A 27,324-nucleotide genomic window follows, 5' to 3' on the forward strand; every position below is an offset into this window, starting at 1 on the left:
AGGGCGCTGTCTTCACTGCTGCTCCGATGCTCAAGACCCGCACGCAGGGTCTCGCCACCGTCGCCGTCGACGGCTCCGTGTACGAGAAGACGCCGTCCTTCCAGCGCCTGTACCAGGAGTGCATAACGAGCATCCTCGGAAGCACGTCGAACGTGAAGGTGGTGCTGCAGAAAGACGGTAGCGGTGTCGGCGCCGCGATGATCTGCGCGCTGGCCGTCAACAAGAAGTAGGCAGCGCGTCAGCAGCAGCACGCACATGCGCCTTTTTGGGGAGAAAGGTTTGAGGGTTGGTGACGGCTATGGAAAGCGGTATTCATGGCCTCGTGGCGAGTGCCGCCGACGCATCGTTGCGGAGTGGGAAGCCTCTTGCAGACGAACGCGCATGGGTTCTGCCCCCTCTCCCTCTCCCTCTCCCTCTGAAGCTGCTTCGGACGCACACATCGCGTTCCACCATGGGTGTGTGCGTCTCCTGATTCTCCGTAACGAGATTGTGCTCTTCCTCTCTTTCCTTAGCGGGCACGTCTTCGGCGTTTGCGCTTCTGCGGTGGCGGTGACGACGATGAAGACGTACCCGTTGAGGTGCGCATGCGTATCTAAGCGTGTCAGGGCGCGGAGGGTAGGATTCAGTGGCCCCCCCCTCTCTCATCTTCAGCTCCGTAAGGGAGCGTGTTCTCTTTTCCTCGGGAGTCACGCTGTCCGCGGAGACCCGTCAATTGTGTTGAGGGAGAGGGAGTGGGGATGTGAAAGGTGGGCGTCCCGCCCGTGGACGTCGTGCGTCGATGCTTCTACCCTCGAATCACCACCACCACCGCCGCGGCGCCTCCCGCGTGAAACGCACACAGCTAAAGATCGCATGGCACCCCCCCCCCACTCCACCCTCCTTGCTCTCCCTTTCTTTGTTTACGAAGGCGTCTCTCGCCTCGTAATTCGCTGGTCTTTAGCTTGCGTGACTCTCTTCCTCTGCTTGACCTTTCTGAGAGGCGGAGGCGGGGGGGGGGGGGCAAGGTGGGAACGGCGACGGAGCTGCCAGCGAGCACCGCCTCCAATTTCTTGGGCAGCCGTCGGCTTGCCACCACCACCACCACCCCCTCGCTCGTTCTCTGTCGATATAACGCCTATGCGTTTCGTCTTCGGTTTGCTCCTCCCTGTCCTCACGCCGTCCGCGGTGCCGCGCATCACCGCACGCGGCGGCCGGCATGAAGGATGGTCAACTTGGGCAATACATAAAGAGACACTCAACCGCGCTCGCATGAGCAGGAACAAATCCTGGTGCGGTTCGGGGGAGAGGAGGAGAGGTGAGAGGAGAGGGGGAGGGGGGCACCGCCTCCCCCCACCCCCTTCTCTTTCCTTCGCCTCTGCCTCTTTGCTACCGGCCCTCTTTTTCGTGGCCATGTCCCCATACGACGCTTCTCGTCGGCGTGTCCGCTGCCGCTCCACAGCCCTTCCCCCTCCCCTCCCTCTCATTGCTCCGCGATTCGAACGCCCACGGTAGACATGCACGCGGGCACATCCGAAAGGTGTGACGATGGATCGCAAGGCTGCTCAGCTGTGTGCATGAGTGGCTCTGTGTCCGCGTGTTTCTGTGAACCTTGTCCAGCTGCTCGAAGACATCGTTGTGTCTGGTTTCTGTGGCCATAGTGACGGCGCTCCTTTCTCTTTTCCGTCGCGTTGTTGCCCCTTCTTCTTTCCCCGTGATGACGGGTGAAGGTGAAGGGAGGAGGCACACATGCCTCCGTGCGCGGTATCTCAGGGCCCAGTGACCCCCACTCTGTCTGGGGAGGCCAACCAACCAACTCTATCCTCTGTCGAATGCCGAGCCACTTCTGCTGGTAGCAGGCGCGAGCACCCACGACATGGGGAAGTCAGAACGACACATCAAGGGAAAAGAAAAGCGAAAAAGGCGGCAGCATTGCCGAACTGCTACTCGCTCCCCCTCCTTCTGTGCGTGTGCGTGTGTGCTTGCTAGTGTTATCCTCGGTATTCTGAAACAAGCGATGCGTGCACGGTTGAAAAAGAAGTGGGCAGGGGCGGGGCGGCAGGTTGGCCAGAGCCTAGAGGGTGCACGCAAGCACTCGGAAGAGAAAACGGCTGTAGAGGGCGGAAAAGGACATCTCTGTCACACCTGTCGCCTCCCCCCACCCCCTTCTTTTCTATGTTGGTGACGCTCCAGCACCCCCTCCCCTCCCGTGGCCCTCTCAGCCACGTCTTCGCATCCGCCCATAAGCGCACATTTCGATGGATTCATTGGGCATTGCTCATGCTTTCAGTGTGCAAGGACGAGGTCTGCGTGTGTTTCTGTGTCTGTGCACGGTACTGGAAGCTGAGCAAGTCACGGCCTCGCCTCTGGCCCCGCCCCCTCTTCATCTTCTGCTGCCTGCTCACGTATCCTCTCCGCGCTTCTCTTCCTCCTCACGTCCCCGCTACGCCTTCCCACCTCACTTGACTGATACCCGTGTTGTTATGAGACATGTGCCAGCTCCCCGGGTGGCACAGCTTTGGTCATCCCTACCGATCCCCTCCACTCGCACACACGCGCACTCAACCGAACCAGCAGTGGCAGCCCATCATGCAGGCTCGTCTTCGACGCTGCCTTCAATGCAGCTCCGGAAGTGACGTTGTCTCGCTCTCCTCTGCTCAACCTCCGCAGCCTTCGACGTGGTCGTTGATCCGGCGAGCGCCCCTCCTCCTCATCAGCAGCGGCAGCGGTGTTACGTCCGTGCGCTGCTACTCACATGAAGGAGATTGCTCTTCCTCGCGCCGCACACCCGCTGCGGTAGCGCCTTCTACTGCCGCCCCCTCGGCGTCCCCTGACCCAGCGACAACAACGCTCGGTGCACTTCAGCGCTATGTGCACCAACGCGACTACGGCGGCTGTGCGGCCTTCTACGAGCAGCACTTCAACCCAGCACAGCAGCACTTTATAACCGACTTCTGCCAGGACTTTGTGGCCGACGCCCGCGACGCGCTCATCACACTGATGCGCGTGTACACCAACCTTGGACGCATAGACAAGGTGCGTGAGGTGCTTGCCGTGGGCCTGCGCGACCTCGCCGCCCCAAAGGAGCCCAAGTTGGCATCACCTGTGCAATATGCATGGCTGGGCAGCAGCGCAAGGCGGCGGGACGGCGGCAACGCCACGGCTGCCACCGGTACCCCGCTGAAGTTGCAAGACGACCTCCTCGCCCCAGGTGCTGCCGCAAGGGGAGGCAGGTCATGCGACACCAGCGCCATCATGTGGTGGCGCCGTCCCACCGTGCTCAACGCTGACGTCTTCAACGCGTACTTCGAGGCACTCACGCGGCGAAACAAGTACGCCGTGGAGGAGGTCGTCTTTGTGCTCGATCAGATGAAGGCGTGTGGTGTGGAGAAGGATGCGTTGACGTACCACTACTTGGTGGAGCTGCACGTGCGAGCGGGCTACGACCCGACCGGGTTGTGGGAGGAGATGAAGCAGCGGGAGCCGGAAGTGACCCCGCTGCCTGCCACGGTGCAGACGTTCATGCTGCGCGTTGTGCCGTACAGCGCAGACCCGTCCCTCGTGGTGGAAATAACACGCGCCGCCCTGCGGTACGGCACCGCCATCGTGGACAAGCGCATGCTGGCTGAGCTGATGGTGCAGTGGCTGAGCCCAGTGCGTGCCCCCAACCACGGTGAGAGCAGCGGAGGCAGCGGCAGCCGGCACACCGCGGCGCAGGCATCTCGCCTTGGACTCAGCACCGGCTCGCCGTCCTCCGCGGCGCAGTACCCGCCCGAGCACGTGCTTTGGCTCATGCTGGAGCTGGAGCTGCGCTGTGTCTTGGAGAAGGCGAGCTTTAGCCAGTACGTTCAGCGCCATTACTTCACGGAGTTGCTGCTGCGCTGTGCCAAGTGCACCGACGCGGGTACCGCGGAGCAGGTGCTTGCGCTGATGGACCGGCACGCCATCGCCAAGACATCAGAAGTGCTGGCGCTGGTTGTGTGGTGCTGGTCGCAGGCACTGGAGATTGAGAAGGCGCTCGATCTTATCGAGTGGATGGCGCTCAAGGGCTACCTCGACCAGGTAGACTGCTTCCGCAAGGCGCAGATCGAATCGCTGCGCTACACAATGGACCGCCACTACCTCATGGCCTTCGCCGATGCCATCAACACGCTGGCGCTGGTGGAGCGTGCGCTGTCACATCTCCAGGCGCGCCGGCAGAAGGGCGCGCTGGTGACGGTGCACACGCTTGACCTACTAGTGCTGGCGCTGGCTCGCATCGGCGAGGAGCGCAAGGCGCTGCAGCTTGTCTCCGCCTACGAGCCTAGGTGGGGAGTGGCGCCACGCACGAACACATACAACGCCCTCCTCACCGGCTGCTCGCGCCACCGCAGCACGATGCTGCACCGCGTGGTGTACAAGACGATGAAGAACAGCGGTGTTGTGCCAAACGTGCTGACGTTTCGCGTGCTCATCCGCCAGGCCGTGATGGCCGGCAACATTGACGAGGCCATCTTCTACCTGGAAGAAGTGACCGCCTACCCCGGGCTGCGGGTCGAGGTGGAGATGATCCTGCCGATTTTGGAGAGGGCCGCCCGCGTCGGCGACGTGGAGACGGCCACCCGCGTCAGTCAGTATTCTCTTAAGTGCGACATCGGCATCGACGGGAGCGTGCTGCGCAGCGTCATGCAGCAACTGACGGAGGCGGGGCAGAGTGTGGAAGTGCTGAAGGGCCAACTGCCGCTGCACGAAGCGCTGCGGTCGCGCTCCAAGGCAGGCCGCCAGCGCGCCCGCAACGAAGTGCTCGTGTAGGCGGCTGTCAGGTACAATGGCGATGGACGGGTGAGTGATGGAGGGGAAGGGACACCGGAGGTGCGCCGTACATCTCACCCCTCCGTCTTCCCTTTGTGTCTTGTTTTGCGCGCGTGTTGAAATGAAATGCTTGGTTGCCGTTGCCCTGTGCTGAGGTGCGCATGGCGCTGATCTTCATAGAGCCACAAGCGCTTCACGCATATACATGCACACGCCGAGCTCCACATATGCACGGGGTAGCGGCTTGATGCGACCGTGCAGACACCGTTCTCCCACCACCAACCCATCTCTCACTCGTGTGCTCGCCTGAGGGTGGGCAGTGGAAGACTCGCGAATTGCACGTGCATGGGTGGCAGAAGGAGCAGGAGAACTGGCAGTCGCACTGCGAGCGCGTGCATCTCCTTTCTCACTGCTTCTCGCACTGGTGCGTACTGACGATCATGAGGTGGGCGTGTACCCCGTCACTCCCCTTCCATCTATCACTCCTTCTTCCTCAACGATGCCGCATGTAATACACAATGTCCATCCCCACCACCACCGTCGACGCCTCCCCACATACAGCAGCAGCCGCACCTTGGCGAAAGACGCCCTCACCGTAGCGGTAGAAGTTAGGGCGGAAAAGAAGTGACGGGACCCTTTCCGTGTTCTCTTAGAGAGAGCTCGCGCCCTCCCTCTCTCTCTGCCAAGTGGGGAGAAGCTCGCCACTGCCGCCGCACACACACGCACACACAAACTCCTCTTTTTCAGGCTCGCAAGTACTTTAGCAGCCCGAGAGAAACGCAGCGTGGAGCTTTAGAGAAGCAGCAACAGCAGCAGCAGCCGTCCGCTCCGAAAGAACGCGAACGGTTTTAACGGGCGGGTCGCAGACTGCGTGTGTGTGCGTGGCACGGTGCAGAGAAGAGCGGCAGCTGCACTGAGAGTGTGTGTGTGTGTGTGTGCACCGTCGTTGTTTCTGGCTCTCCGTACCCTGCTGTTGTGGTTGGACTTGGACCCCACCCGCACACGGCATGGCCACCGTAGACACCGTCAGGGGGCGGTACTCGTCCTACAAGCTGCTCAACGAAGTTGGCCGCGGTGGCAGCGCGCTCGTGTACCGCGCGCAGGACGTGGCCACACGCAAAGATGTTGCCGTGAAGCAGCTCTTTGGCAACCGGCCGCAGGACATGGAAGACTGGCTGCGCGAGGTGGACGCCCTACACACGCTCAACAACCATCATTGCCCGCATGTCGTGAAGTACCTGGACCACATGCAGCAGCACGATCGACTCTTCCTCGTGGAGGAGTTCACCGAGCACGGATCGCTGCTGCGCCGTCTGAAGGAAAACAGCAAGCTTCCGGAGGACATCGCTTGCCGGTATATCTACCAGGTGCTGACGGCCCTGTATCATATGGCCCCGTGGGGCGTCGTGCACGGCGACTTGAAGGCGTCAAACATTCTTCTCTTCGACGGCGATGTCGTGAAACTGACGGACTTTGCACTGCGCTCGCATGGCGAGGACGATCACGAGGATGGCGAGCGGCGCACCACCGCGGCCTCCACGCCTTCTGCCGAAGCACTGCCCCTCATGAGGGGCAGCCGCGCCGGGAGGGGCGCTGGTGAAGAGTGCTCTGGCTCTGCCCTCTCGGTGTTCCGCGGCTCCGCTTACTGGGCAGCGCCGGAAGTCCTCGCCGGTGCATCGAAGGCAACGGCGGCGAGCGACATCTGGTCGGTGGGCTGCCTCGCGGTGGAGTTGCTCACGGGTGCCCCGCCGTACTTCGAGCGCCCCATCCACAACGCCATTCATCACATCCTCAAGAGCTACTACGAGGTGCTCTGTGAAAGCGAGGCCAGCCGCGTCGGTGCTGCCGGCACCTCGCGCGCGTCCACCAACCCCGCAACCCCAAGCGCGGCAATGGGCTCTGGCGACGATGACGGGCCGCGTGGGCCCCGGAAGAAGAAAAACGGAGCGAAAGACGGGTGTGGTGCAGCGCCGCAAAAAACAGACGTGGCGTCCGCGCGGAGGGCGACGGCAACGACGAGCACCCACAATCCGCCGAAGGAGCCGGTCGATGCGGTCAAGACAGCCGCATCTAGCGGCGCTGTGTGTGCATCAGACCGGAATGAAGTGGCCACGCCTCTGTGCGAGGCGGCGCTGCTCCCGCCGCTTCCCGAGGACGTGCACTTGAGCGATGAATGTCTGTCGTTTCTACGGATGTGCTTCCGCCCCCGCGCGGTAGACCGGCCGTCGGCCGGAGAGCTGCTCCACGATCCGTGGTTTCTGGACTGCACCGTGCCGCAGCTTCTGCGGGCAGCGCGCGAGGGTCGGCCTATGAACGGGACGACAGGCGACGAGAGCGTCAGCGCCGGCACCAGCAGCGGCAGCCGCTTTGGGGTGATTGAGCAGTGGGTGAAGCGCAACCTGACATGTGATAACGAGAGCCGGTGCGAGGCGTGGCTGAACAGCGACGCACTGCCGCTGCTGGTGCCGGTGCTGACGCCGCGTATTATGACACCCAAGTACATTGGGAACGTGATGTGGTGCTTTTCCCAGTTTGCCGAGAGCCGCTCAGCCTTGGCGACGCTCTTTGTGGACCGGTTGGGGTCGACAGAGCTCTGGGGGGTGGAGGAGCTGACGTCGGCGTGCGACGCGGACCACCTCGCCACCCTCTTTCGGCGGTGCTGTGCAACGCAGGACGCACAGGTGCCCGTGTACACCCCGGCAGACCCGCGTGCGCTGCGCTTTGTCCTGGGCCTGGAGAAGGAAAAGGTTCTGGCATGTGTGCGTGCGCTGCACTCGCGTCTCGTGCTCGAGCCGACGGCCGCGGCGATGGCTGCGGATGCGAGCTCGCTGGCCACCGCCACAGACGACACCGCAGTGGATCTGAACGACTGCCCCGCCTCCTCGCGTGACCCCGCGGCGCCCGCGCATGCGGCGCCGGATCGCGCACCGGCATCCCTTCAAGAGCAGCATGAACAACAGCAGCGTGCCCGTGAGCGACTACTCAGCGACGGCGGCGCGGCGGTGCTGTGCCAGTGCGTGGAGGCGCAGTGCAAGGCAGCTTTCCTGAGCAACACAGCGCCCATGATGGAGTGGAGCACGATGAACCTGCTGTTTGACGTGCTCTGCACCATCGAGCCGCTGGCGGGCGGGCAGGCGTTGCTGTGGGGGCTCGGCGCTGACCTCAGCGGTGGTCACACCTCCCCGAGCTCTACTGTGGGCACAGGTGGTGGTGGAGCGGCGATTTTGAAATCGCTGACGGTTGTCGTCAACCCGTGCGGAGGACGAGGCGGCGGTGAGTTGAACAGCACCTGGGAAAAGTCGTCGCCAGGGACAGGTCCCCCGCTTTTGGTGTCACCGATCTCGGTGAGCCCGCAGGAGTCGATTCCGACGACAGCGGCAGCGGCGGGCGGCGGTGGCGGCCCGCTGAGCTCCCTAGGCAGCACTATGGGGTTCGGATGCCACACCGTCAGCGGCCTTCCACCGGAGTCAGTGCAGTGGGCCACATCTATGACATGGCTGCTCGCAGTGCAGGAAGCAGCGCGCCACCTGTGCGAGGCAGCGGTGCGCCTGCTCACCCGCTACATCCCAGTCGCCAGAAGGTGCAGGGCCGAGTACCTCGAGAAGGCCGGTGTCAGTCTGACTGCAACGCTGGTCCTCGTGGCCTCGAGCGAGGTGGTCAGCACCGACGTACGATGCGCGGCTGTCGAAGCCCTGCCGCAGCTGCAGGCGAGCTCGCTCCGTGCAACCCGGTACCTGCGCGACCCGGTGCGCTGCATTGCCCTGCTGGCGCTCACCCTGAAGCGGTCCTACGGTGTCCCCGCGCTGACATCGTGCCTGCTCACAGCCATCACCGCTATGACGTCTGAGAAGCAGATGCTAGCGGCCTGCACCGGCTGCCCGTGGGTGTGGGAATCACTGGTGTCCCTGCTAAGAGAAGTGGAGGCAGCTGACAAAGCCGCCGCCGCTGGTGGCAAGCGCAGCAGCTCGGCTCTCCACAGCGCCGCCAGCACCGACGGTGGCGCGGCCGAGGGGGCCGTCGCCCCACCTGCCTTAGTAGCAGCAGCGGCGAGTCCCACATCAGTCAAATCGCCTAGCGCCAGCAGCAGCAGCGGCGCTGTTGCTGCTGGTGGCGCTGCTGTTTTTGCCGACATTGTTGTTCTTCTCTCGCGTTGGTTCGCGGAGGTGACACCGACGGCGCTGCTGAGCAGTGCCGTAACAGCAGCAGCAGCGGCATCGGAAGCAATACCTGCCCTCGGTCATCCAGCAGCGTCCCTACCCCTCCCGGTGTTTCTGCAGACACTTCGCTGCCAGCTCATAGCGCTGTCGCAGAACGGTCGTGTCTGCCACGGTGATCTGATGCCGGATGTGGCGAAGGCGCTGCGGCATTTGGCCCCTCTCGAAGCCGCCGCCGTCGCCGCGTCAACGTCGACGGCCACGGTGGCGTGAGAGCCATCCGTGAGGGAAAAAAGACGGACAGCGCATGAGTGTGCTGCACGCGCGCGCCTGCGCTGTGCAGATGCGTGCCTCCTTTGCTCGTGTCTTACGCCGTTGTATGTGTTGTTGTTTTCGGGGGGCTACGTCTCTCCTCGGCGCCGTTGTTGACAGCGTCCCGCACGTGCGCATGTGGAGAAGGGTGGCGGGGTGAGGTGTGGAAGGGCCTCGCGCTTGTGTGGGTGCACTTCAGCCACGCTGTACCGGTGCCGCGCCCTCCACCATCCCCTCTAAGGGGCACACACACACCGTCAAGCAGGGAAGGTGCAGCGCATCCCCCTCGTTAGTCAGCCATGAACATGGGTCAGTCCTGGTGCTTTATGCGTGAGCCCGCTTGTGGGAGCTCAACGGCTTCAGAAAGAAGGTGTGCAGGGCCGCCCCTGTGCACTTGTGCCCTCTTCGCAGTTGTCTACGCCGACAGTCGCACGCACTTGCCGCCGCCCCGTCGACTCCGACCAGTGGAGCGTGCATTCGAGTGCAGCAAAGGGCAGACCGCAGACCCTCTGCCGTCGTCGAGGTCTACGTGCTCAATCGTTTGCTTCACGCCCCTCCCCCACCCCTTTCCGCTGCCACGGCGCGTATACGTCTCACTAAACACTACACACACGCACACAGAGAGAGAGAAAGAGTGCCACCGCTGCTTCGGACGCTTCCCATGTACAAGGTATTTCCTGTGCTCATACCGCGGGCCGCGAAGGTACGTGCCCAGTGCCTGGAGCTGGGAAGTCTGAATGACTACGGCACAAGCCCGTCGACGCTGGTTGCTGCGGCGCCGTCCGCTACGAACGTCTACACACTCGCCTTTGGCGAGCGCGAAGGTCTCGCCCCTGGAGAGCGACTGGAGGTGTATGGCAACACGGTGCGACTCGTGCGAACCCTCGCCTACGGCTGCCCGCGAGGCGTCACCCCCGAGAGCGCCTTCACGGGACGGCTGAAGGATGCGGAGCTGGCCGCTATCACGGAGCAGCTGGATTTGCTGAGGCGGGAGACGCGCAGGTCTGACACGCTACTGCATACAGCGGATGACAGCAACGCCAGCGGGCAGGCGCACAGGAGCGTAACTACGGCCGTTGGCGAGGAGCCCCTACGCCCGTCAGAATGGATGCTGCGAGTACCCGATGTGGCCAACAGTCGCGTGCTCCGGAACGCGGTGCCGGATGACCCACAGACGTGCTCTGGCAGGAGTCTAGCGGCCCAGCTGAGCAAGCTGCGCGTCAGCGAGGAGGAGGTGGTCGTGGCGGAGTGGGTAGGAAAGCCAAAGGGGGACAGTGAGGCCGCCGCCGGCGCGTCCGCATGGTCGCCGCGGTTTTCATCGGCGGGTGCCTCCACGCGCGCGGATCGCTCAACGAGTGCCGCTGCCACGGCTAAGGAGACCAACCCTAGCAGCAGCAGTGCGGGCACGACATCTGCGCTACCCTCCACTGCGTTCAAGGGCGGTGCCGTGCCGCCACCCGCCGCGGGTGGCACACTCCTCATGGAGAACGGCGTTTGCTTCGGCAGCCCCGACTCGTGCGGACTACGAGCCCTCCGCACGGCTCGCCTTGCCTTCATCTCCAGCATCGAGCTCACCGCCAACGGCCTCGCTTGGCGGCAGCGTCGCCACACGTGCGAGGAGGCGCGTGGCTTGACTGTGCTCGACGCGAGCGCCATCGACTTCACCTTCGCGCAGGCAGCTCTGCAGTCCACCCTGGAGCTGGGCCTGCACGCGGGTGCGGGGTGTCAGATATCTCACGTGCCGCTGACCGATGCGGCGGCCGCGCACGTGGAGCCGCAGGCGGCAAGCTACATCCGCGTCGTCGCCGCCGGGCCTGGTCGAGCATTGCCAAGGCCCTTTGACTACCTGCCGACCCACTCGATCGATGTTGGCGCCTACACAGCGCACCTGCCTCTGCCCGTCGGACCTGCCGCAGAAGAGAAGGGCGGCGGCGGCGGCGGCGAGGGGTCGGCAGCCTCGAGGCGAGGATTCAAGTCGCCTGGCAGAGATGCGAGAGCAAATCGCCAACAACTCGCCGTGCAGCTTTCCCAAGCGCTTGCGACGCTGCGCCGCGGCGCCTTCATGCTTGTCACGTTTGTGCCGACGTGTTCCAGCGTGGCGACGCTGTACCATCAAATGGAAACGCAGCGGCGCGCGGAGGTGCTCATCGAGCACAAGGTCGTGACGGAGGCGAAAGCGTGCATCGCCGAGGCCATCGCGCGCACCGGGCGGTGGGGCTTCATCACGGACGAGGTGCTTCCTGCCGCGGACAGCGCGCAGGGCAGCTCCTTCTCTCTTGTCGTAATGCTCGAGTGACACACCGCTCTTGATCCGTGGGTGTACGTGAGTTTTCGGTGATCGCGTGCGTGTGCACACGATCGCGCGCGTTCGCCTCGTCGTGGCGCTGAGCGCCTCCCCCTCCCCCTCCCACCACACCACACATGAAGTTCGCCACAGGGACAGAAAGGCGAAAGAAGGGATCAGAGTGGGGCTGACCGGTCGCTAAGAGCTCGGAGGAGAGAAGACGGAGGTCGATGACGGATGCTTGCGAAGAGAGTCGGCACCCCAGCGTGTATGACAAGGGTTGTGTCGAAGATGGCCGTGCCGCTGGGCACATCAATGGCCTCCTCCACCCACCCCTCCATCCCCCCCCCCTATCTCTCGTGTGTGTGTGTGTGTGTTATGCGCTCTCCCTACCGTAATGCCCCGTCCTGGACCTCTTCGCTTCCTCGTCTCGCTCTCCACACACACCTACACACACACGCAGAGACACACCGCGGCACCAGTGCTCTGCCCCAACCGCCCGCCCGCCCTTCACATCCCTAAACCCAAAGAAGAACATATTGCCACGCAGAGAGTAAGACTCCCGCGCGCGCTCGCGATGCTCAGCAACACCAAGGGATATCAACGCTTCTCCCACACCCTCGGCTTCCACAGTGATGACCTCTCGAAGCTCAGCAAGGTTTGTCACCAGTGGTGCGAGACAGGCAAGTGCAAGGCGTACAACAAGGAGCAGGAAGTGCGTCGCGAGATTGCTGCTGCCAAGGAGGCGGAGCTGCTGAAGAAGGCGACCGCCCTCTACACCATGCACATGGAACTCATGGCAGACATGGCCGGTGCAGACGGGGACGACGCGGAGGCGCTTGAGCTGATGCAGAGCGCCATGTCACGCGGTAGCTTCCCTGCCGACCCCGCCAAGCGGGAGGAGGTAATCAGCAAGCTTGTCGAGGAGCTGAAGCAGGAGCCGGTCTACCTCAACTGGAGCCTTGATGCCGCAGTGGCGGAGCGGCTCGTGGAGCTCAAGGTGAAGCGGTGCCCGTACAACCATCGCGGGGCTCTGAACTTAGCGCTGAAGCGCGGCCGCAGTGAGGAGGACGAGGAGGAGATGCTGCACCGGAGTGAAGAAGAGGTGCTGAGAGGGTCTTCCACCAACGGCGCAGCGGCTGCGTCCTCATCATCGGCGGTAGCCACCACCACAGCCGCAGGACCGGCGAAGGACACTGGCGACGACAGCGACGGTGGCTGGGCTGAAGCGAGGCACCGCATCTTCCGCACTCTCACGCCGCTTCAGCGCTGCGTCGTGTGTCTGCTGTGGCAACGCACCTTCCAGGTGGCGCAAGGGCTGGTGATGGACGTGCGGCTGGCCTTGGAAAAGCGGGTAACGGCGCAGCACAAGGCCACCGGCAGGGTGGAGCCGCCGTCGATTTCGTGCAGCGGCGTGGCGGCACAGTCATCGTCCCATCGCCCACATGGCGGCAGCCAGAACGACGTGAAGGACGCAGACGGCGAAGATGCGTTGGAGGCGTACCTCAGCTCACCTGCCTTCGAGGAACTGGTGGAGCGAGAGACGAAGCGGGTGGTGCCGCGCGTGGCCTTTCGGCCTGAGTTCGGACTCGTTGATCTGAGTGCTCTGCCGCAGCTCGTGGCGCACCTAAGCGCCCACCCGACATGCGGCATCTTTCTGGCGCGCACGCTGACATACTTTACTGGCAAGGCGCTGAAGCGTGACGGCTCTTCGCCGTCCGCAGCACCAGCAGCAGCATCGAGTCTCTCCAAACACCAGAGCGACGACGCGCCGGCCCCCGAAAGCTTCCACCACCTTCTCTTCCCGAGCCGCAAGCTTATCACGGAAAAGGAGCTGGACCTCAGCACCAGCACCTGCGCCGATGAAGTGATCGAGGCGATCGAGTGGGCGCTGCACGTGTACCACCGCCATGGACAACCGCACGCCGAAACCGAGAGGGCGGAGGGGAAGGGTGAGTGGGGTATGACCGGCGACGAGCGCCGATTGTGCAAGGCAAGCGACACCGCATCGGCTCACGTCACGGCGCTGTTCCGCAATCAGCGCATCCGCCTACACGGGCTCACGCTGACACAGTGCAAGATTACCTCGGCAGACGGCATCGTGGAGTCACTGCATAAACGGCACATGGAGCAGTACCTGTACGCACTCGACCTCTCAGAGAACCGGCTGTGGTCGCTGCGCTTCCTGCTGGTGCTCCGGGCCCACTACGCTCGCCGCCTGCTGCGCCTCTCTCTCCGTAACAACCCCATCACACGCAAGCCCGAGTACCAAGAGCAAGTTCGCGCCTCACTGCCACAGCTGACCTCCCTCGACGGCGAGCCGATCCGCCGTCCCCCACTGCGGTTTCCGAAGCCGTGGCCGACCTCGTGCACGCGCTGGATCGCCGACGAGGGAACGCCGGAACATCAGGAGCAGGAGTCGGTGCTCGACTGCGTGGCGCGCCTCCTGTACATCTGGGAGACGCGCCGCATCCCCCACACCGCGAGGGAGTTGGCCGCCTTCCGTGACGCCGGCCATCCAGCCACGGAGGAGGAGGCGCTCAACGAGGACAATTTCCCGCACCGCTACCTCCACCCGGCCGCCGCCTTCAGCGTGACCGTATCGCCGAGCCTCAGCTTCTACGACGCAGCCACCATGCGGGATGCGCGCAGCGTGGAGCTCGATAAGGACTACACTGGCATGCGGTTGAGCGCCGTGGACGTGCGCGACGCGCGTGTGTTCAATGTTGCCATGAAGAACAGCTCACGCAACCTGCTGGCTGGTAGGCAGGCACTGCAGCGCTTCGGCCGCGGTGCCGAGAACTGCTACATGGCCTACCAGCTCACCCTCTACCCGGAGAGGATGGACGTGTCGCACCATCTGACGGACGCCGTCGTGTCGGTGGCACGTGTGCCACAGGTCGTTAACGCCGCGGTCTCTGGGGGCAAAGCAGCAGCGGCTGGGAAGCGCAAGAAGAGTGCCGCCGATCCTGGCGTCGCCAGAGCCGCGGGCTCTGGCAAGACGTCGAGCCACGGCAGCCCCACGAGTGCGCGCTTCGGCGCCCTTGCTCACCGTAACCCTCCGTTGCAGCAGCATGTGGTGACGCTCCATGGCATCATGACGTGGCGGCTGCCCAGTATGAAGCGCCACGAGTGCATGCAAGCATCCTACACTCGGGTGTTGGCCTTCACCAAGAAGGTGCTGCCTGACCAGAACCGCGAGTGGGAGCGGCTGCGCAGCCCTCCCTATGTGCTCATGAACGACCAGGTGTTCTTGTACCCGGCGCCGACTGCTGGTGCGGCGGTGGCGGCCACTGCACTGCTGTCTTCGGTGTTCGCGGCAAACACCGCGACGCGTCTGTCACGGCTTGTCGTGGAATTCGGGCTAGAGGCGTGCCGCGATGGCGTGGCGCTCGTGCGCGACGTCATGGAGCGCTGCACAAGCCCCGCCTCCGAGTATGCTGCGCTGCAGGCGCTGGTGCTCGGCGTGCTTGGCCCTCGCGAGGAAACCGACGAAGCCGAGGAAGCAGCGCAGCTGGCATGCGCTCAGGCAGCGGAAGCACAGCTGGCGCCCCTCTTCGCTGACTATCTTCGCCGTTCGCCGCCACCTGCGACGGCGCACTCTCGCGAGTACATGATTTTCTCGATGCTGGATGGTGTCGCGGCGACGACACCAGTGGAGCCGGCAGTGCACACAACGGGACTGACGCAGCACCAAAGAGGCGCGACATCAGCCGTGAAGAGGTTGAAAGCACCTGCGGTTACTGCTGCCCCTTCTGCACCGCACAAGGCGTCAGAGAAGGCGGCGGATGCGCAGACGTGGGCATCTGCAGTGCACGTCGTCTCGCTGCCGCTCCTGCACCAGGTGACGGACATCACCAACGTATGCTACACGTTGTCCTTTCACTAATGTCCCTCATCAGCATGTCTTTCCGGCCCTACCTTGGTAGGACGGCAGCCAGAGAGAGAGAGGTGAGGGAGCCGGGACAGAGGTGTCGAGGAGGCACCAGCGCCGCTGCCACGACTGCTCCGGTGACTGCGGACGGTGCCGTTGATCCGCTCACGCGAATCGTCGCCGCTGTGCATCTGCGCGCGTGTCTTTCGTTTTGTTCAGTTAAGCAACTAAGGCAGCAGCCTGCCCCCACCTCCTCCAAGCGAGAGAGAAGAAGAGCGGACGAAGCGGGGGCGAGCACGGCACCCACAAAAATCACGCACGCCCCTCAGCGCACGGGTCTACGGAGAGCGTCTGCGCGTGTATGAAGAGATGGTGCGCATGCCGTGAAAGAGCTCAGGAGTCGCAAGCGGCTCACGTGTGTACATCCTTCGCCCCCACTCTCCCTCACCCCTCCCCCCATCACCACCATACACACACACACACATACGTATGCGTGATGCGTATTTCCTTCGTCTTTTCGCTTCGACTCACGTCATGCCCCTCCGCCGCTCGCCTCGTCGCGCGTACTCGCTCACGCAGAGAACCGCAACGAATCGCACGTCACCGGGACACAAACTCGAACGATGCGGCGCTCAACTGCAGCGCGCTCGGGCAGCTTCATGGGGTGCTCTGCCTCGCCATGGGCACGATGGGCGGCGAAGGTGCAGCACCGCTGCAAAGCCTCGTCATCCTCGACGTCGGCCACCAGATCCCGCCCACACAACAACCTTCGCTCCAGCACGGTGGAGTCGACACCGTTCCATGTGAAGCCCAACATGTGTGTGCCTGTGTGGCAGCCCAGCGCCAAGTTCATGAAGTACACGCCAGTCCGCTGGCTGTCAAACAACCTGTTCGCCATCGCGACGTATCAGCTGACGCTGGAGGTAGGCTTTACAGTTATCTTTGGCAGTCTGCTGTATGCGGACAAGATGACTGCCCAAGGTGTGTGCGACGCGCTTGCGGCGTACCACTACCCCTTCGTCAACTGGATCGACGTCGAGGGCGGTGTGTACACGGAGCCAGTGCGTGTGGGGCCTTTCACGCTAAACGCGCAGAAGATGACGGCGCTGCACACGGGCCACAATATTGCCAGCGGTATTCTGCCGGTGCAGGTGCTGCTGCTCGTGACAACGTTTGTGCCGGTGCAGCATGCCTATCGACTCTTGCGACACGCAGCACCGGCCACAACCAGTGCGTTGCACCCCGCTAGTGGTGTCGGAGGTGTCAATGCAGCTGCAGCAGCTGCGGCAACGACGGCGCCACCCACCTCCGTGTCGGCAGGGGCACGGCGTGCGTCGTATGCGCGCGCCACCAACGCAAAGAAGGCCTCGCCGGCCTGGCCCTATTATTGACACAAGCAGCTCGTCATGATGGCAGCACGCACAGAGACATACTCGCTGACGCCGCCCAAAGTGCACGTCTGCTCCGGCACCTACGCAGAGGCATTACATGCGCACCACCACGCACGTGGTTTTGCTCCTCTTTCCGCACGTGTGTGGCACGGGCTACTTCTGAGGGTGCCTTTAGCGATGCTGCGTCTCTTTCGCCGCTGATGCCGTCGTTGCTGGCAGGGATGAGGGCGGGGCACACCCCCTCCCCTCCTTCATCCCCCATCACGCGCGCACAAATTAACACCCACGCATGCGGCAGAGGATGATAACATGCAAATAAAAAAGGACGCATCCGCGCGTGCACACCGTTGCGGTCTGCTGCTCGTGTGGGCGGTGGGAGGGGTGCAGCATCGTGCACCCGGCCTCCCCTTGCGCTCACTCGCACCGATGCCTTCCTGAGTCCCGCTCTCACTTTGTTGCCCTCCCCCGTCTCCTCCCCGCCGCGCGTGGGCAGCAGTCAATTAGCTGCTGATTTCATGCGGCCCGCATCAGGAGCGCATCGCTCTCTCTATGATCCCGACACCCCCACCACCACCAACACCAACCATACCCACACACGTACCCGCCGCTCATCTCTCTACTTCTCCCCACCACCACCCTCTCCGCTCGGTGTGTAGCGGTGTTGCTCCGCGCTGCCGTCTCCCACTGCAGATCTCTCAGCGCCTCTCACAGCCATTTGGGCGGACAGGCGTGTGTGCCGCGACAACCTCAGCGAGCGAGAGAAGCGTACCCCATGGTGCTCTCCGTCTGCCCCCGAATAGGGTCACGGCAGCGATCCCGTTGCTGCGGGGCCGCTGCCGTTGCTGCACCTCTGCTGGCCATGGCCTGTCTGCTGCTCGCGCTCTGCATCCTGCCGGACCCAGCAGCTGCGGTGGTGGGGTCACTTAACGGCGCCTCAGCCCGCAGCCCGTCTGTCGCCCCCCACATTGGCGACCTTGTGCCGCTTGCCATGTACATCAGGACGAAGCGGCAGATCCGGCACTCCTTCATCTCCGTCGCCGATCAGCAGCTAGCAGTGGACGAAGAGGCGGTGGTCGACGACGCCGCGGGCAATGTCGAGGCCGCCACAGCCGCGGAAGTGCTGCGGCCGAAGGACCTCGACCTGCCATCTCTAGGTGCCACCAGAGGCAAGCACAAAAACCAGGTTGTACGCCTGCTGCCACCAGCGTCTAGCCCACGCTTCGGCATCAACAAAGCAGTCACGATCGTGGCGAACAGCACCCTGCGTGCGGCGGGTCAGAGCCTGCAGGAGGACACGGCGCTGCAGCAGAGCGACTTAGCGTTCCGCTTCAGCGTCGGCAGAGGGCTACACAAGGAGTCGACATGGTTGCCGCTGGCGGCCCGCAAGAAATACACAAGTCAGCTCTCCGAGACTCTCGCTGGCCGGCTACATGAGATGCAAGCCGCGCAAGCCGCCGACGCCGCAGCGGAGCGTCAGCGCGACAAGGAGGCCGCCGAGGCCATGGACAACACGGCCGCTGCAGCCGCGGCGCAGAAGGTGCAGTACCTCTCCCGCGTCACCTTCTTCTTTGGCTATCGCAAAGGCGATCTGCAAAAGATGACGTCCTTTTCTATAGCGGCGCAGTACTCGCCAGAGGTGAAACCTGGTGTTGAGCTGCAGTTTCTCTGGAGCGAGCACCGCCCCTACAACCCGAATCGTGCAGTAACGCTGTGCAGTGCCGTGGCGGTATTGGTTTCGATGATCACCGTGCTGGCCGTGTTCCACCCCTCCAGTCGGAGTATGCTGCTGTTCAGTCAACGCATCGTCGCTGTGCGGGCCCACGACTGAGATGCGGCTTTTGGCTTCTGTTTTGCTATCCGCGTACGCGGCCAACCGAGCGAGTCTGAATGAAGAGGGCGGAGGGGGAAGGCGGCGGCGTTCTCGAGCGCCGTCTTGCCAGGCACTCCCCTTCCCTCTCAGTGTGCTGTTATCTCGTACTCTCGCCTCGCTTCGCCAGTCGAGCGCTTCCGCCCGAGCCTCACTCCCATTTTCTCTCTCGTTGCTGTTGAATACATGTGTGTCTGCGCGTGTGCGTGTCTCGCCGCCCTTCCTCCCACCGTGAAGGTGAAGGTGGAGGGGGGGCGGCAACACAGACGAAGAGAGGAAAACCAATGGCAAGGCTGCCCTCACACCGCACCCGTGTGCCTAAAGCACATCTGCATCCAGCCTATACCGCTGGCCGCGGGGTTTGGGGGCTCGTTTGTGTCGGCGTGCGCTCTCGCTTGCCCGTCAAGTAGTGATGTGCATGCGTGCATACCTACATCCATCTGCATGTGTACGTGTGTCGGGTGGGGCGGGGAGACGACTGTGCGTGTACACACACACACACAGACAACATCACCGCCACCAGCCAGCCACTGCACTGGATTTTGTTGAGCGCCACTTTGTGTCTCTCCATGTACGTCGAACCTTCTCACCCCGCTCCTTCGTCGTCTCCCCTCATCCGTGTCTCCCGTGTGGCTGAGCGTCAAGTGCCTATTTCTTCGCTGCCTCACCCTCCCTCCGCGCACCAGCCGACTTCAGGATTGAGCCGTGGTGTGCAGCAGAGGTGGACGACCTGTGGTAGTGCGCGTGCCTGTTGGTTGTCCGGCTCGTCGTAGAATGGCACGTTGAAAACGAAGGAACCCCCCCTCAACACGCAAGGCAGGCGCGCGCTTTCACCTAGGCAGGCACACAGCAATGGACCCCTCTGCCGTAGCGGCACACGGCACAGCCGCTGGTGCTGATCAACGCCATCCACACAACGGCAGCGGCAATGGCGCGCTCTCCGGCGGTCAGCCCTCCGAGGCGGAGATGAAGCGCATCCGCCAGCGCCGCCGCCTGGCCTGTAAGACGCCGGAGCAGCGCCGAAAGCTGCAGCAGTATCAGCGCCGGCACAACGAGAAAGATGAGCGACTCTACTACTGTGACTACTGTGACCTGTTCATCTCCTCGCGGCACAGAACGTGGATGACGCACCTGCGCAGCGCTCGACACACGGTCGCGTTCCAGTCCTATTACGACCTCGTCGCGCACGTCGAGAGCGTGTGGGTAGCGGAAATAAACCGAGAGGTGGAGCTGGCACGGAGTCGCGAGGTGCATCGATTGCAGCAGCGATCCGCTGGCAAGGGAGCCGCGACGCCGCTGACAGCGCAGCAAGTCGCGCCGGGTATCGTCGTCGGAGGCGCACCCGCACCGGGGCGTCTTCCACCACCGCCGCCATTTCCGCAGCCCCCACATGGCTCAGCGCAGGTCGGCCCGACACCAACCATCCGGGTCGGTGCCAAGACGATTCTACCGTCTGCCGCGTTCGTAGCGTTGCCCTCTGCGGCGACGCCGTCGCCCGCGTCGCCATTGGCAGATGCGGAGAGGAGCAGGACGAGCGAGAATGAGGCTCGGCTGTCCATGCCATGAGCTCGGAGCGGTACACGAACACAACAACGGCAAGCGAAGGAGGCTGTCTTGCTGCTCCCCATGGAGGGAGGTGTCTGTGTGCCGCCCCATCCGTCCAAAAGCAAGCGGGCACCGAAAGCTTGAAGCCAAAACGCGTGCGCGCACACAGAGCGGTGCCCACAACTCCTCTCCCTGATAATACGCCCACCGGTCAGTAAGCAGCAGCACGTGTACCGTTCTCTACAAGCAGGAGCGCCCTTCATGGCGAGAGACACATGCAACCCTCTCAGCGCGTGGCACCTCAGAGTCCAGTGCCCTCACCGTGGGAAAAGCCAGGCAGCTCCCTCCCCCATCCCTTGCCAAGTGCCGAGCCGCTTCTGGTGGCGACGGGGTCAGGTACCTACGCCGCAGGGGGGAGGGTTCAGAGCGATGTGTCGCTGCTGGTGCCGGCGGTGGCGTCCTGGATGACGTTGCATCGGAGTGGCCCGCGACAGCGAGGCAGATCTGTATCCATCCACATGATGGGCAGAGCGTCATCGTGACCCGAGCGTCCCCCACCCGGCCCGGCCCTCACACCGCCCACTGGTGTGGGTGGGGGGCAGGGGCCGTGCTCTCCGATGGCTGGGTCGGCGCGTTGTTGTGGCGTGTGTGTGTGTCTACGGCTGCCATCGGCCCACGCGAGGTTGGGCCTGTGGCAGGGGTCGGAGGGAGAGGTAGGTGGCAATGGAGGGGCGGTTTGACCCCACGTTGTGCGGCGGAGAAAGGGGACTCACGTTCACGCAAAAACAACGGAAACCACGAAGACACGCGCACGGTGAGGTGATGAGAATCGAGGGCGTCTCGGCGAGTGTGCCCGTGTGCGCTGTGTGCGTCGCCCGCCCCCTCTCCTCGCTCGCTTTCTATGCCGCCACCACCCCCTCAGGTCGTCGTGCAGGCAGCGCCCCAGGCCCTCTGCACGTTTGCCAGTGTGTTGCCCTCTCCCTCGCTTCTTCCACTGTCCATCGATCTGCTCTTGCACATTTGCTCCTGGCCCATCTGCCAACGACATAAGCCCATGCACAGCCCGTTGTTTCTGTCACTCAGCCCAGCTCCACCCCCTCGCACTCTCCCGAAATCCGCGTCGATGCATCCCAGCAGCGCTGGTGGCGGCAATGCCGAGGAACGTCGGCAGCGCCTGCGCGAGCAGATGAAGGCCTTCTACGGCGACCCGAGCGCCTCCGCGAAGCGAACGCCGTCGCACGCGTCCACGCAGGGCAACCCCAACGTGCCACCAGAGCTCGACTTAGACTCGGAGTACTTCAACGTGAACCGCTACACCACCGATCTGCTGAAGCGCGAGAGTCTTAAAGGATTGGTCGAGACGGACACGGAGCTGCTGCGCCGCGTACGCCGTCTGGATGGGGAGCTGCAGGAGCTCGTGTACCGCAACTACGCTCGCTTCATCTCCGCGACCGAGACGATTCGGGAGATGAAGAACAACGTAGTCGAGATGGACGCGAAGCTGCAGACCCTCTCGCAGAACGTCAACACGATTGATAGCATCTCGAGCCAGATCAGCCAGCAGCTGCAGGTGCACCGCGGCCACATTGAGGACACTATCACTGCGAATCGCATGCTCAAGAAGGTGCAGTTTCTCACCAGCCTGCCTACCACGATGCGCCGGCTCATCGACAAGGAGGAGTACAGCGTCGGCGTCAAGTACTGGGTGGCTGGCGACGGCTTTCTGTCGAAGCACAAGTCGATCTCGAGCATCACACAGATTCAGGAGAGCTGCTGCGAGCTCGCCAGGGAGCTCTACCGCGCGATCGAGACGCGCATGTGCTCCTACCCGCTCGACGACCCTGATGCGATGGACCGCCTTCGCGGCTACGTCGAGGACCTGCGCCTCCTGCGCGCCACCTCGCTCTTTGAGTCGGAGAACGTGGCCGATGAGGCGCCGTTCGAGGCTGCGGTGTTGCAGACCCTCATGAAGAGCGTCACAGCGAGCTTCCAGGCGAACGTGGCGACTACGCAGCGCAGCCTCAAGGCCGCCCTCGTCATCCCAGACGACCTCCAGGCCTCCGAAATGGCGAAGCGGGAGGCGTCGCTGGCACAGGTGAACCTACGCGAGCCGCTGGCACAGCTCAAGAACGCGTGCGCGATGCTCGCCGTCAACTCGGAGCGCGTGCACGCCCTGCTGGATGTGGAGGTGTGCAGCAGTAGTGGCAGCAGTCCTGCCGCGCCCCTCGTCGCCAAGTCAATCGAGCCGGTCCTCCTCGAGGTGCTCCAGCCCATCTCCCAGTCGCTCGCGGACTTCGCGATGGTGCACCTGGACGCGATGGCGATGGACGGCGCATTGGCGCTCCGCGACCCCACAGCAAGCGCGGAGGCGCTGCAGGCAGCCACGGTGCACCTCACTCGCTTGCTGAAGCAGCTTGTCACGGCCATGAAGACGCTGGGTGAGATCTATCTTCCTTCCGTGGAGCATGGTACTGCTGGGGCGAGTGGTAGCGCCGTTCCCGCCGCCCACGACGTCGTGCAGCTGTACGCAAGCAAGGTTCACGAGGTGGCGTGTGGCGTGGTGCGTCAGTGTTGGGAGAAGATACAGACGAAGCTGCTACAAGGGCCGGAGCCAGAGCTACTCAGGGCGTGTGTGCCGCTTCCCATACCGAATTCCAGCGTACTCAGTACGCTACCGGCCGTCGACGAGGAGCGCGCCCGCGAGATGGCCTTTGTTCTGACTCGCTTCCTCTACGCCTCGTTGGCGCAGTGCCTGTCCACCTCCCTCGGTGCCAACCTCGTCGGCGAAGAGGGCGTGCCGGCGGAGATGCTGACGCCGATTACGGCAGGGCTGGAGCAGACGGCGCAGCAGCTTCAGCACCGCGGTATCGTGCTGCTGGGTCAGTCAGAGGTGCAGCAAGTGTACGACAAGGCATTCAGTGGCAGCAGCGGGTATGCCAGCGCAGCGGCGACGACGACCGGGCCGACAGTGCAGGAGGCACTGCTCCTGCTGCTGCCCCAGTGGTCCACCATGTACGACGCCCTCAAGGCGCTGCCGCCCGTGAAGGCGGCGAGCGCGACGGAGGCCACCAAGGCGGGGGATGGTGCGTCGTCTCCGCTGAACCGTCGCCGTGACAACAGCGGCTACGGCGGCGGCAATGCATACCGCGTGGGTGGGGGCAACAACATCGGCGCATACAGCGACGGCACCGGTGGGGGCGGCAGCACTGGTACTCGCAGCGACCACCGCACCGGCGGCGGCAGCGCGATGGTTGGCGGCTTCTCTCCCCACCCGCGCGGGGGCAGCGGCGGCAGCAAGCCGGCGGTTTCCTACACGCGTCAGGTGATGTCCACGCTGCAGATGAGCGTGAACCACATCTTCGCAAACACGGATACGTGGCTGCGCACGGAGCCGGTAGCCGGACCGCCGTCGGCGCTGATGGCGTGCGTCGTGCGCTACGTGCTGCAAGGCATTCTCGACCGAGTGCGCGACGAGGTGGCCTATACCGAGGCGCAGTTCCAGCAGTTGCAGGTGAGCTGCACCTTCCTCCTCTACGCCCTCGTATCACCCGCGAAGGGATCGGCCCCACGACAGTGGCGCAAGGAGTGGTCGGAGGACGACATGCGCGATGTGCAGCGGCTGCTGGACGAGATCTGCACATGCGCCTACGACAAGTACGAAGCGAAGGTGCCCCTCTCTACCGCCGTGCTCGACCGAGTCGTCGAGGCCGCCGTGCGTGGCAGTCGAGCTGCACAGGAATCTGTGAGCATGAACAGCACCGGCACTGCTATGGAGACCGGGGCACCAATGCCTCCTGCCACGACGGTGGCTTTGCGAAGGGAAGAAACGAAGGTTCCTTTACTGGAGCCATCGCAGCAGGCGCCAGCCACCCCTGCTCACGTCACCCTGCAGCCTCAGCCTCAGCAGCAGCCGCAGGAGGTGTGCCGCCCTCTGCACGATGGCTCGCTGCAGTCGTCGGCCGCAGCGTCGTCGAAGGAGGCCCCTCCCAGCGCAGCTGCTCCAGCCCCAAACCCGTCGGATGCCACACCGCCACCGAAGCCCCCTGCCGCCACGTCAGCGCCAACGGCGTCTGCTGCTGCACCCCCACCCGCATCTGTCACCCCTTCCCCAGCATCGCCGCCGATCTCGTCGACTGCTCCCGTGCAAACCTCTGTGGCGCGTCCCTCGGCACCACGGACCGCGCCCGTGGCGTCTCTTCAGCCTGCTGCCGCAGCGCCGGCGGCAGCCATGTCGCCGCCACAAGTGCGTCGCTCCTCGCACTACAGCAACGATAGCCACACAGAACGCCTCGCGCGCTTGGAAGAAGAGGAAGAGCTGCCATTGTAGCACGAAGGATATAGTACCGGGCGCAGCTGTGTGTGGCGAGTGAGGCGCGCAGGTGTCGGGCGAGAGGGGCACCCATACAAGCCCGACTCGGTGGTTCTTGCATCGCCACGTAGTGGCGGCGGTCGTCGTCGGCGTCGTAGCGCGTGGGCTGGAGCGTGGGCGGTAAGATGACGTCTTGTATTTGCTTTCACGGTGCCCCTCTATTTTCCACCCACCCCTGTGCGTGCGCACATGTTGGTCTGCGTCCCATGTGGCATGGGCTTGGGCTTGGGCTTTGGCTGGTTGCTTGCCTCTCCTGCTACGACCACTTCTCTCGCTCATCCACACCGTCCCGGTCGCGTGGCGGCCGTGGGGCGTATTTTCCTTGCATTTAGCGTTGTCCGCCGTTCTCGTGTCGTCGCGTCTCTCTCCCTCCTTCGGGCTACCGGCTCTGTCCTGTGAGTAGAGCGGGAGGGAGGGGGGTAGATTCAGGATGGTGGCAGACGGTCGAGGGCGTGACGCCCGTGTCCGCATGCCGCTGCGTCTCTCTCAAAGGGTGTGAGAATGGTCAGCGCCCTCACGTTGCATCTCTCTGCATCCGTGCGCACGTTTGCCGGCCTAAAGGACGCGAGCCCGCGTACGAGCACACGCCACAGCTCCCAAGGCATGAGCAGTAGATGAGAGGACGGGGAGGGGCGGAACGCACCACAGCCGCCGGCGTCGTCGTGACAAGGGCCACCTGTGCATTGGTGTGCGCTCGTCACTCCACTCTCTTACGCGAGTTTGTCTTTTCACGCGCATATGTGCTTGGGCGTGTTTTGTGTGCCTCAACGGCTGCTCTCCATGCGCGCGTGGAGTGCATCGTCGGCGGCCACCTTGTCCCTCTGTCTTGCGAATCGCCTTTCATTCTCCCTACGCACAACCCTCCACCCTCGCATCTCCGCGCTTCACCACCGCACCCCTTCCCCGCCCCTTAACTCCTCAATGCACATATGCGTGTGCTGACGCATCAGCCTTCCCTCACCCTCTCCTTTGTTCGGTATTTTGCGTAGGCGCACCATTGTTGCTCCTCCTCGCAGGTGTGTGTGTGTGTGTGTACACGTGCGCACACTCGTCCACCGTGATACACGGCTCATTCACGAAAGAGCGTACGCTGGCGCATCCATCATGCTGCGCGCGACGTCTTGCTTGGGTATCTACGAGTACCAGTTCGGGCAGCCCTCGCTGCGGAGCGCCTTCAGCGCAAGGATCGCGCCGGCTGCCAAGGCGCGCAGCCCCGGCGCGGTGCAGTCCACAAAGCTAACGAATGGCGTGCGTGTAGTGTCGCACGATCTCGACGGCCCGGTCGCGTCCATCGGCGTTTATGCGGATGCGGGACCGAAGTACGACCCCATCGCCACCCCCGGCCTGAGCTACGTCATGCGCTTCGCCCTGCAGACCTCCAACATGGACAGCTCCCTCTTCCAGATCGACCGCACGATGCGCTCCACCGGCAACGCGTACGGCCACGGTGAGGTGTGCAAGCGCTATCTGAGCTGGAAGGCGGAGGGCCGCCGTGACATGTGGGAGAAGCCATTTGAGATGCTCGCCACCGGCGTCGTCGCACCGCGCTTCCACGAGAGCGATATTGAGCGCTTCCGCGACACGATGGACAACCAGCTGGAGGAGATGCGCTGGCAGAACCCTCGAGAATACGCTATCGACCAGCTGGAGACGGTGGCCTTCTACAAGGAGCCGCTCGGGGCGCCGCGCATGGTGCCTCGCATCGCAAACGACCGCTGCAGCCACAAGGCGCTGCTAGACCATTGGGCCGCGAACTTCCAGCCCAGCCGTATCGTCCTGGCTGGTGTGAACGTGCCGCACGACGCCCTGATAGCCGCCTATGAGAAACTGCCGTACAAGCACTCGGCCGAGGCCCCGCACCACGCGCGCGCCGCCGCGCCGAAGCTGTCCCACAGCAACGAGGCGGCCCAGTTCTACGCGGGCCGGCAGAACGTCGAGTACGAGAGCCGCGCCGCTGTCATGGGCACAATGCCTGACATGCAGGCGGAGGTGATCGGTGCCGTCGGCGTGCCTACCCACGGCCGTGACGAGGGCGCCAAGCAATATGCGACGGCGCTGGTGACGCGCGAGATCTACGAGGAGGCGATGCGCAGCGCGCACGGCAGCCGCGCCGGCTCGGAGCACTACGGCGCACAGGTCTTCTACCGCCCGTACTCGTCTGCCGGCCTGATCGGTTACACTGTGCGCGGTGCGCCGGCCGAGGTGAAGACGATGCTTCAGGTAGCCTCCAGCGCCTTTCCGGCAGCCGTTGACGAGGCGGCCGTGAAGCGTGCGGCCCACTGCGCGTACGTGCGCCTGCTGCACGACCAGGTGGAGATGACACGCGACTACTGCGACTTCCTCGCCACATCGCCCAACTCAGTCGAGGAACTCGTGCAGGCAGTCAGCGGCGTCACGAAGGCCAACGTGGAAGAAGCGATGAAGAAGATGGTCGCGCAGAAGCCGGCCACGTACGCGACGGGCGACAGCTTCACGTTTCCCATGGTCGCGTCGCTGAGTCACGCTTAAGAACAGGCAAGGTGGGGCGGGTGTGCACGTGCGAGCGAACGCATGCGCAGCCGCCTCTCTCTCTCACTCTGTGTGTGTGTGGGTGGGTGGTAGACATAGTTTTACTTCCTTTATAGTAGTTAGGTGGGCAGGATTGTGGAGTGAAGAGGGGAGCGCTGGAATGGGCTGGGCTGGGGCAGCAGCGGCGACATGGTGGGAGACGGGGACGAGCGAGTAATAGGGAGGGCACGGTTCTGCCTCTTGGCGTGTGTGT

General features: G+C 63.7%; 9 protein-coding genes across 9 annotated transcripts; all 9 read left to right on the plus strand.

Annotated features, from left to right (window-relative positions):
* Window positions 1–2,976: 2,976 nt before the first annotated feature.
* On the plus strand, window positions 2,977–4,767 carry LDBPK_210320 (hypothetical protein, conserved; the record flags this gene model as incomplete). The annotated part of the gene is made up of 1 exon (XM_003860501.1): window positions 2,977–4,767. The coding sequence occupies one exon, from the start codon at window positions 2,977–2,979 to the stop codon at window positions 4,765–4,767; it is 1,791 nt and encodes a 596-aa protein (XP_003860549.1).
* Window positions 4,768–5,774: 1,007 nt separating this feature from the next.
* Window positions 5,775–9,194, plus strand: LDBPK_210330 (protein kinase, putative; the record flags this gene model as incomplete). Its single annotated transcript, XM_003860502.1, has 1 exon — window positions 5,775–9,194. One exon carries the CDS (start codon window positions 5,775–5,777, stop codon window positions 9,192–9,194), a length of 3,420 nt encoding a protein of 1,139 aa, XP_003860550.1.
* Window positions 9,195–10,713: 1,519 nt separating this feature from the next.
* Window positions 10,714–11,529, plus strand: LDBPK_210340 (hypothetical protein, conserved; the record flags this gene model as incomplete). The annotated part of the gene is made up of 1 exon (XM_003860503.1): window positions 10,714–11,529. The coding sequence occupies one exon, from the start codon at window positions 10,714–10,716 to the stop codon at window positions 11,527–11,529; it is 816 nt and encodes a 271-aa protein (XP_003860551.1).
* Window positions 11,530–12,094: 565 nt separating this feature from the next.
* Window positions 12,095–15,406, plus strand: LDBPK_210350 (hypothetical protein, conserved; the record flags this gene model as incomplete). Its single annotated transcript, XM_003860504.1, has 1 exon — window positions 12,095–15,406. The coding sequence occupies one exon, from the start codon at window positions 12,095–12,097 to the stop codon at window positions 15,404–15,406; it is 3,312 nt and encodes a 1,103-aa protein (XP_003860552.1).
* A 644-nt stretch (window positions 15,407–16,050) lies between these two features.
* Window positions 16,051–16,782, plus strand: LDBPK_210360 (hypothetical protein, conserved; the record flags this gene model as incomplete). The annotated part of the gene is made up of 1 exon (XM_003860505.1): window positions 16,051–16,782. One exon carries the CDS (start codon window positions 16,051–16,053, stop codon window positions 16,780–16,782), a length of 732 nt encoding a protein of 243 aa, XP_003860553.1.
* Window positions 16,783–17,641: 859 nt separating this feature from the next.
* LDBPK_210370 (hypothetical protein, conserved) lies at window positions 17,642–18,610 on the plus strand (the record flags this gene model as incomplete). Its single annotated transcript, XM_003860506.1, has 1 exon — window positions 17,642–18,610. One exon carries the CDS (start codon window positions 17,642–17,644, stop codon window positions 18,608–18,610), a length of 969 nt encoding a protein of 322 aa, XP_003860554.1.
* Window positions 18,611–19,501: 891 nt separating this feature from the next.
* On the plus strand, window positions 19,502–20,215 carry LDBPK_210380 (hypothetical protein, conserved; the record flags this gene model as incomplete). The annotated part of the gene is made up of 1 exon (XM_003860507.1): window positions 19,502–20,215. One exon carries the CDS (start codon window positions 19,502–19,504, stop codon window positions 20,213–20,215), a length of 714 nt encoding a protein of 237 aa, XP_003860555.1.
* Window positions 20,216–21,317: 1,102 nt separating this feature from the next.
* LDBPK_210390 (hypothetical protein, conserved) lies at window positions 21,318–24,521 on the plus strand (the record flags this gene model as incomplete). Its single annotated transcript, XM_003860508.1, has 1 exon — window positions 21,318–24,521. The coding sequence occupies one exon, from the start codon at window positions 21,318–21,320 to the stop codon at window positions 24,519–24,521; it is 3,204 nt and encodes a 1,067-aa protein (XP_003860556.1).
* Window positions 24,522–25,667: 1,146 nt separating this feature from the next.
* On the plus strand, window positions 25,668–27,071 carry LDBPK_210400 (mitochondrial processing peptidase alpha subunit, putative; the record flags this gene model as incomplete). Its single annotated transcript, XM_003860509.1, has 1 exon — window positions 25,668–27,071. One exon carries the CDS (start codon window positions 25,668–25,670, stop codon window positions 27,069–27,071), a length of 1,404 nt encoding a protein of 467 aa, XP_003860557.1.
* Between the last annotated feature and the right edge of the window lie 253 nt (window positions 27,072–27,324).

The sequence above is a fragment of the Leishmania donovani genome, chromosome 21 (genome assembly GCF_000227135.1).
Source record: "Leishmania donovani BPK282A1 complete genome, chromosome 21".
Classification (NCBI taxonomy): domain Eukaryota; phylum Euglenozoa; class Kinetoplastea; order Trypanosomatida; family Trypanosomatidae; genus Leishmania; species Leishmania donovani.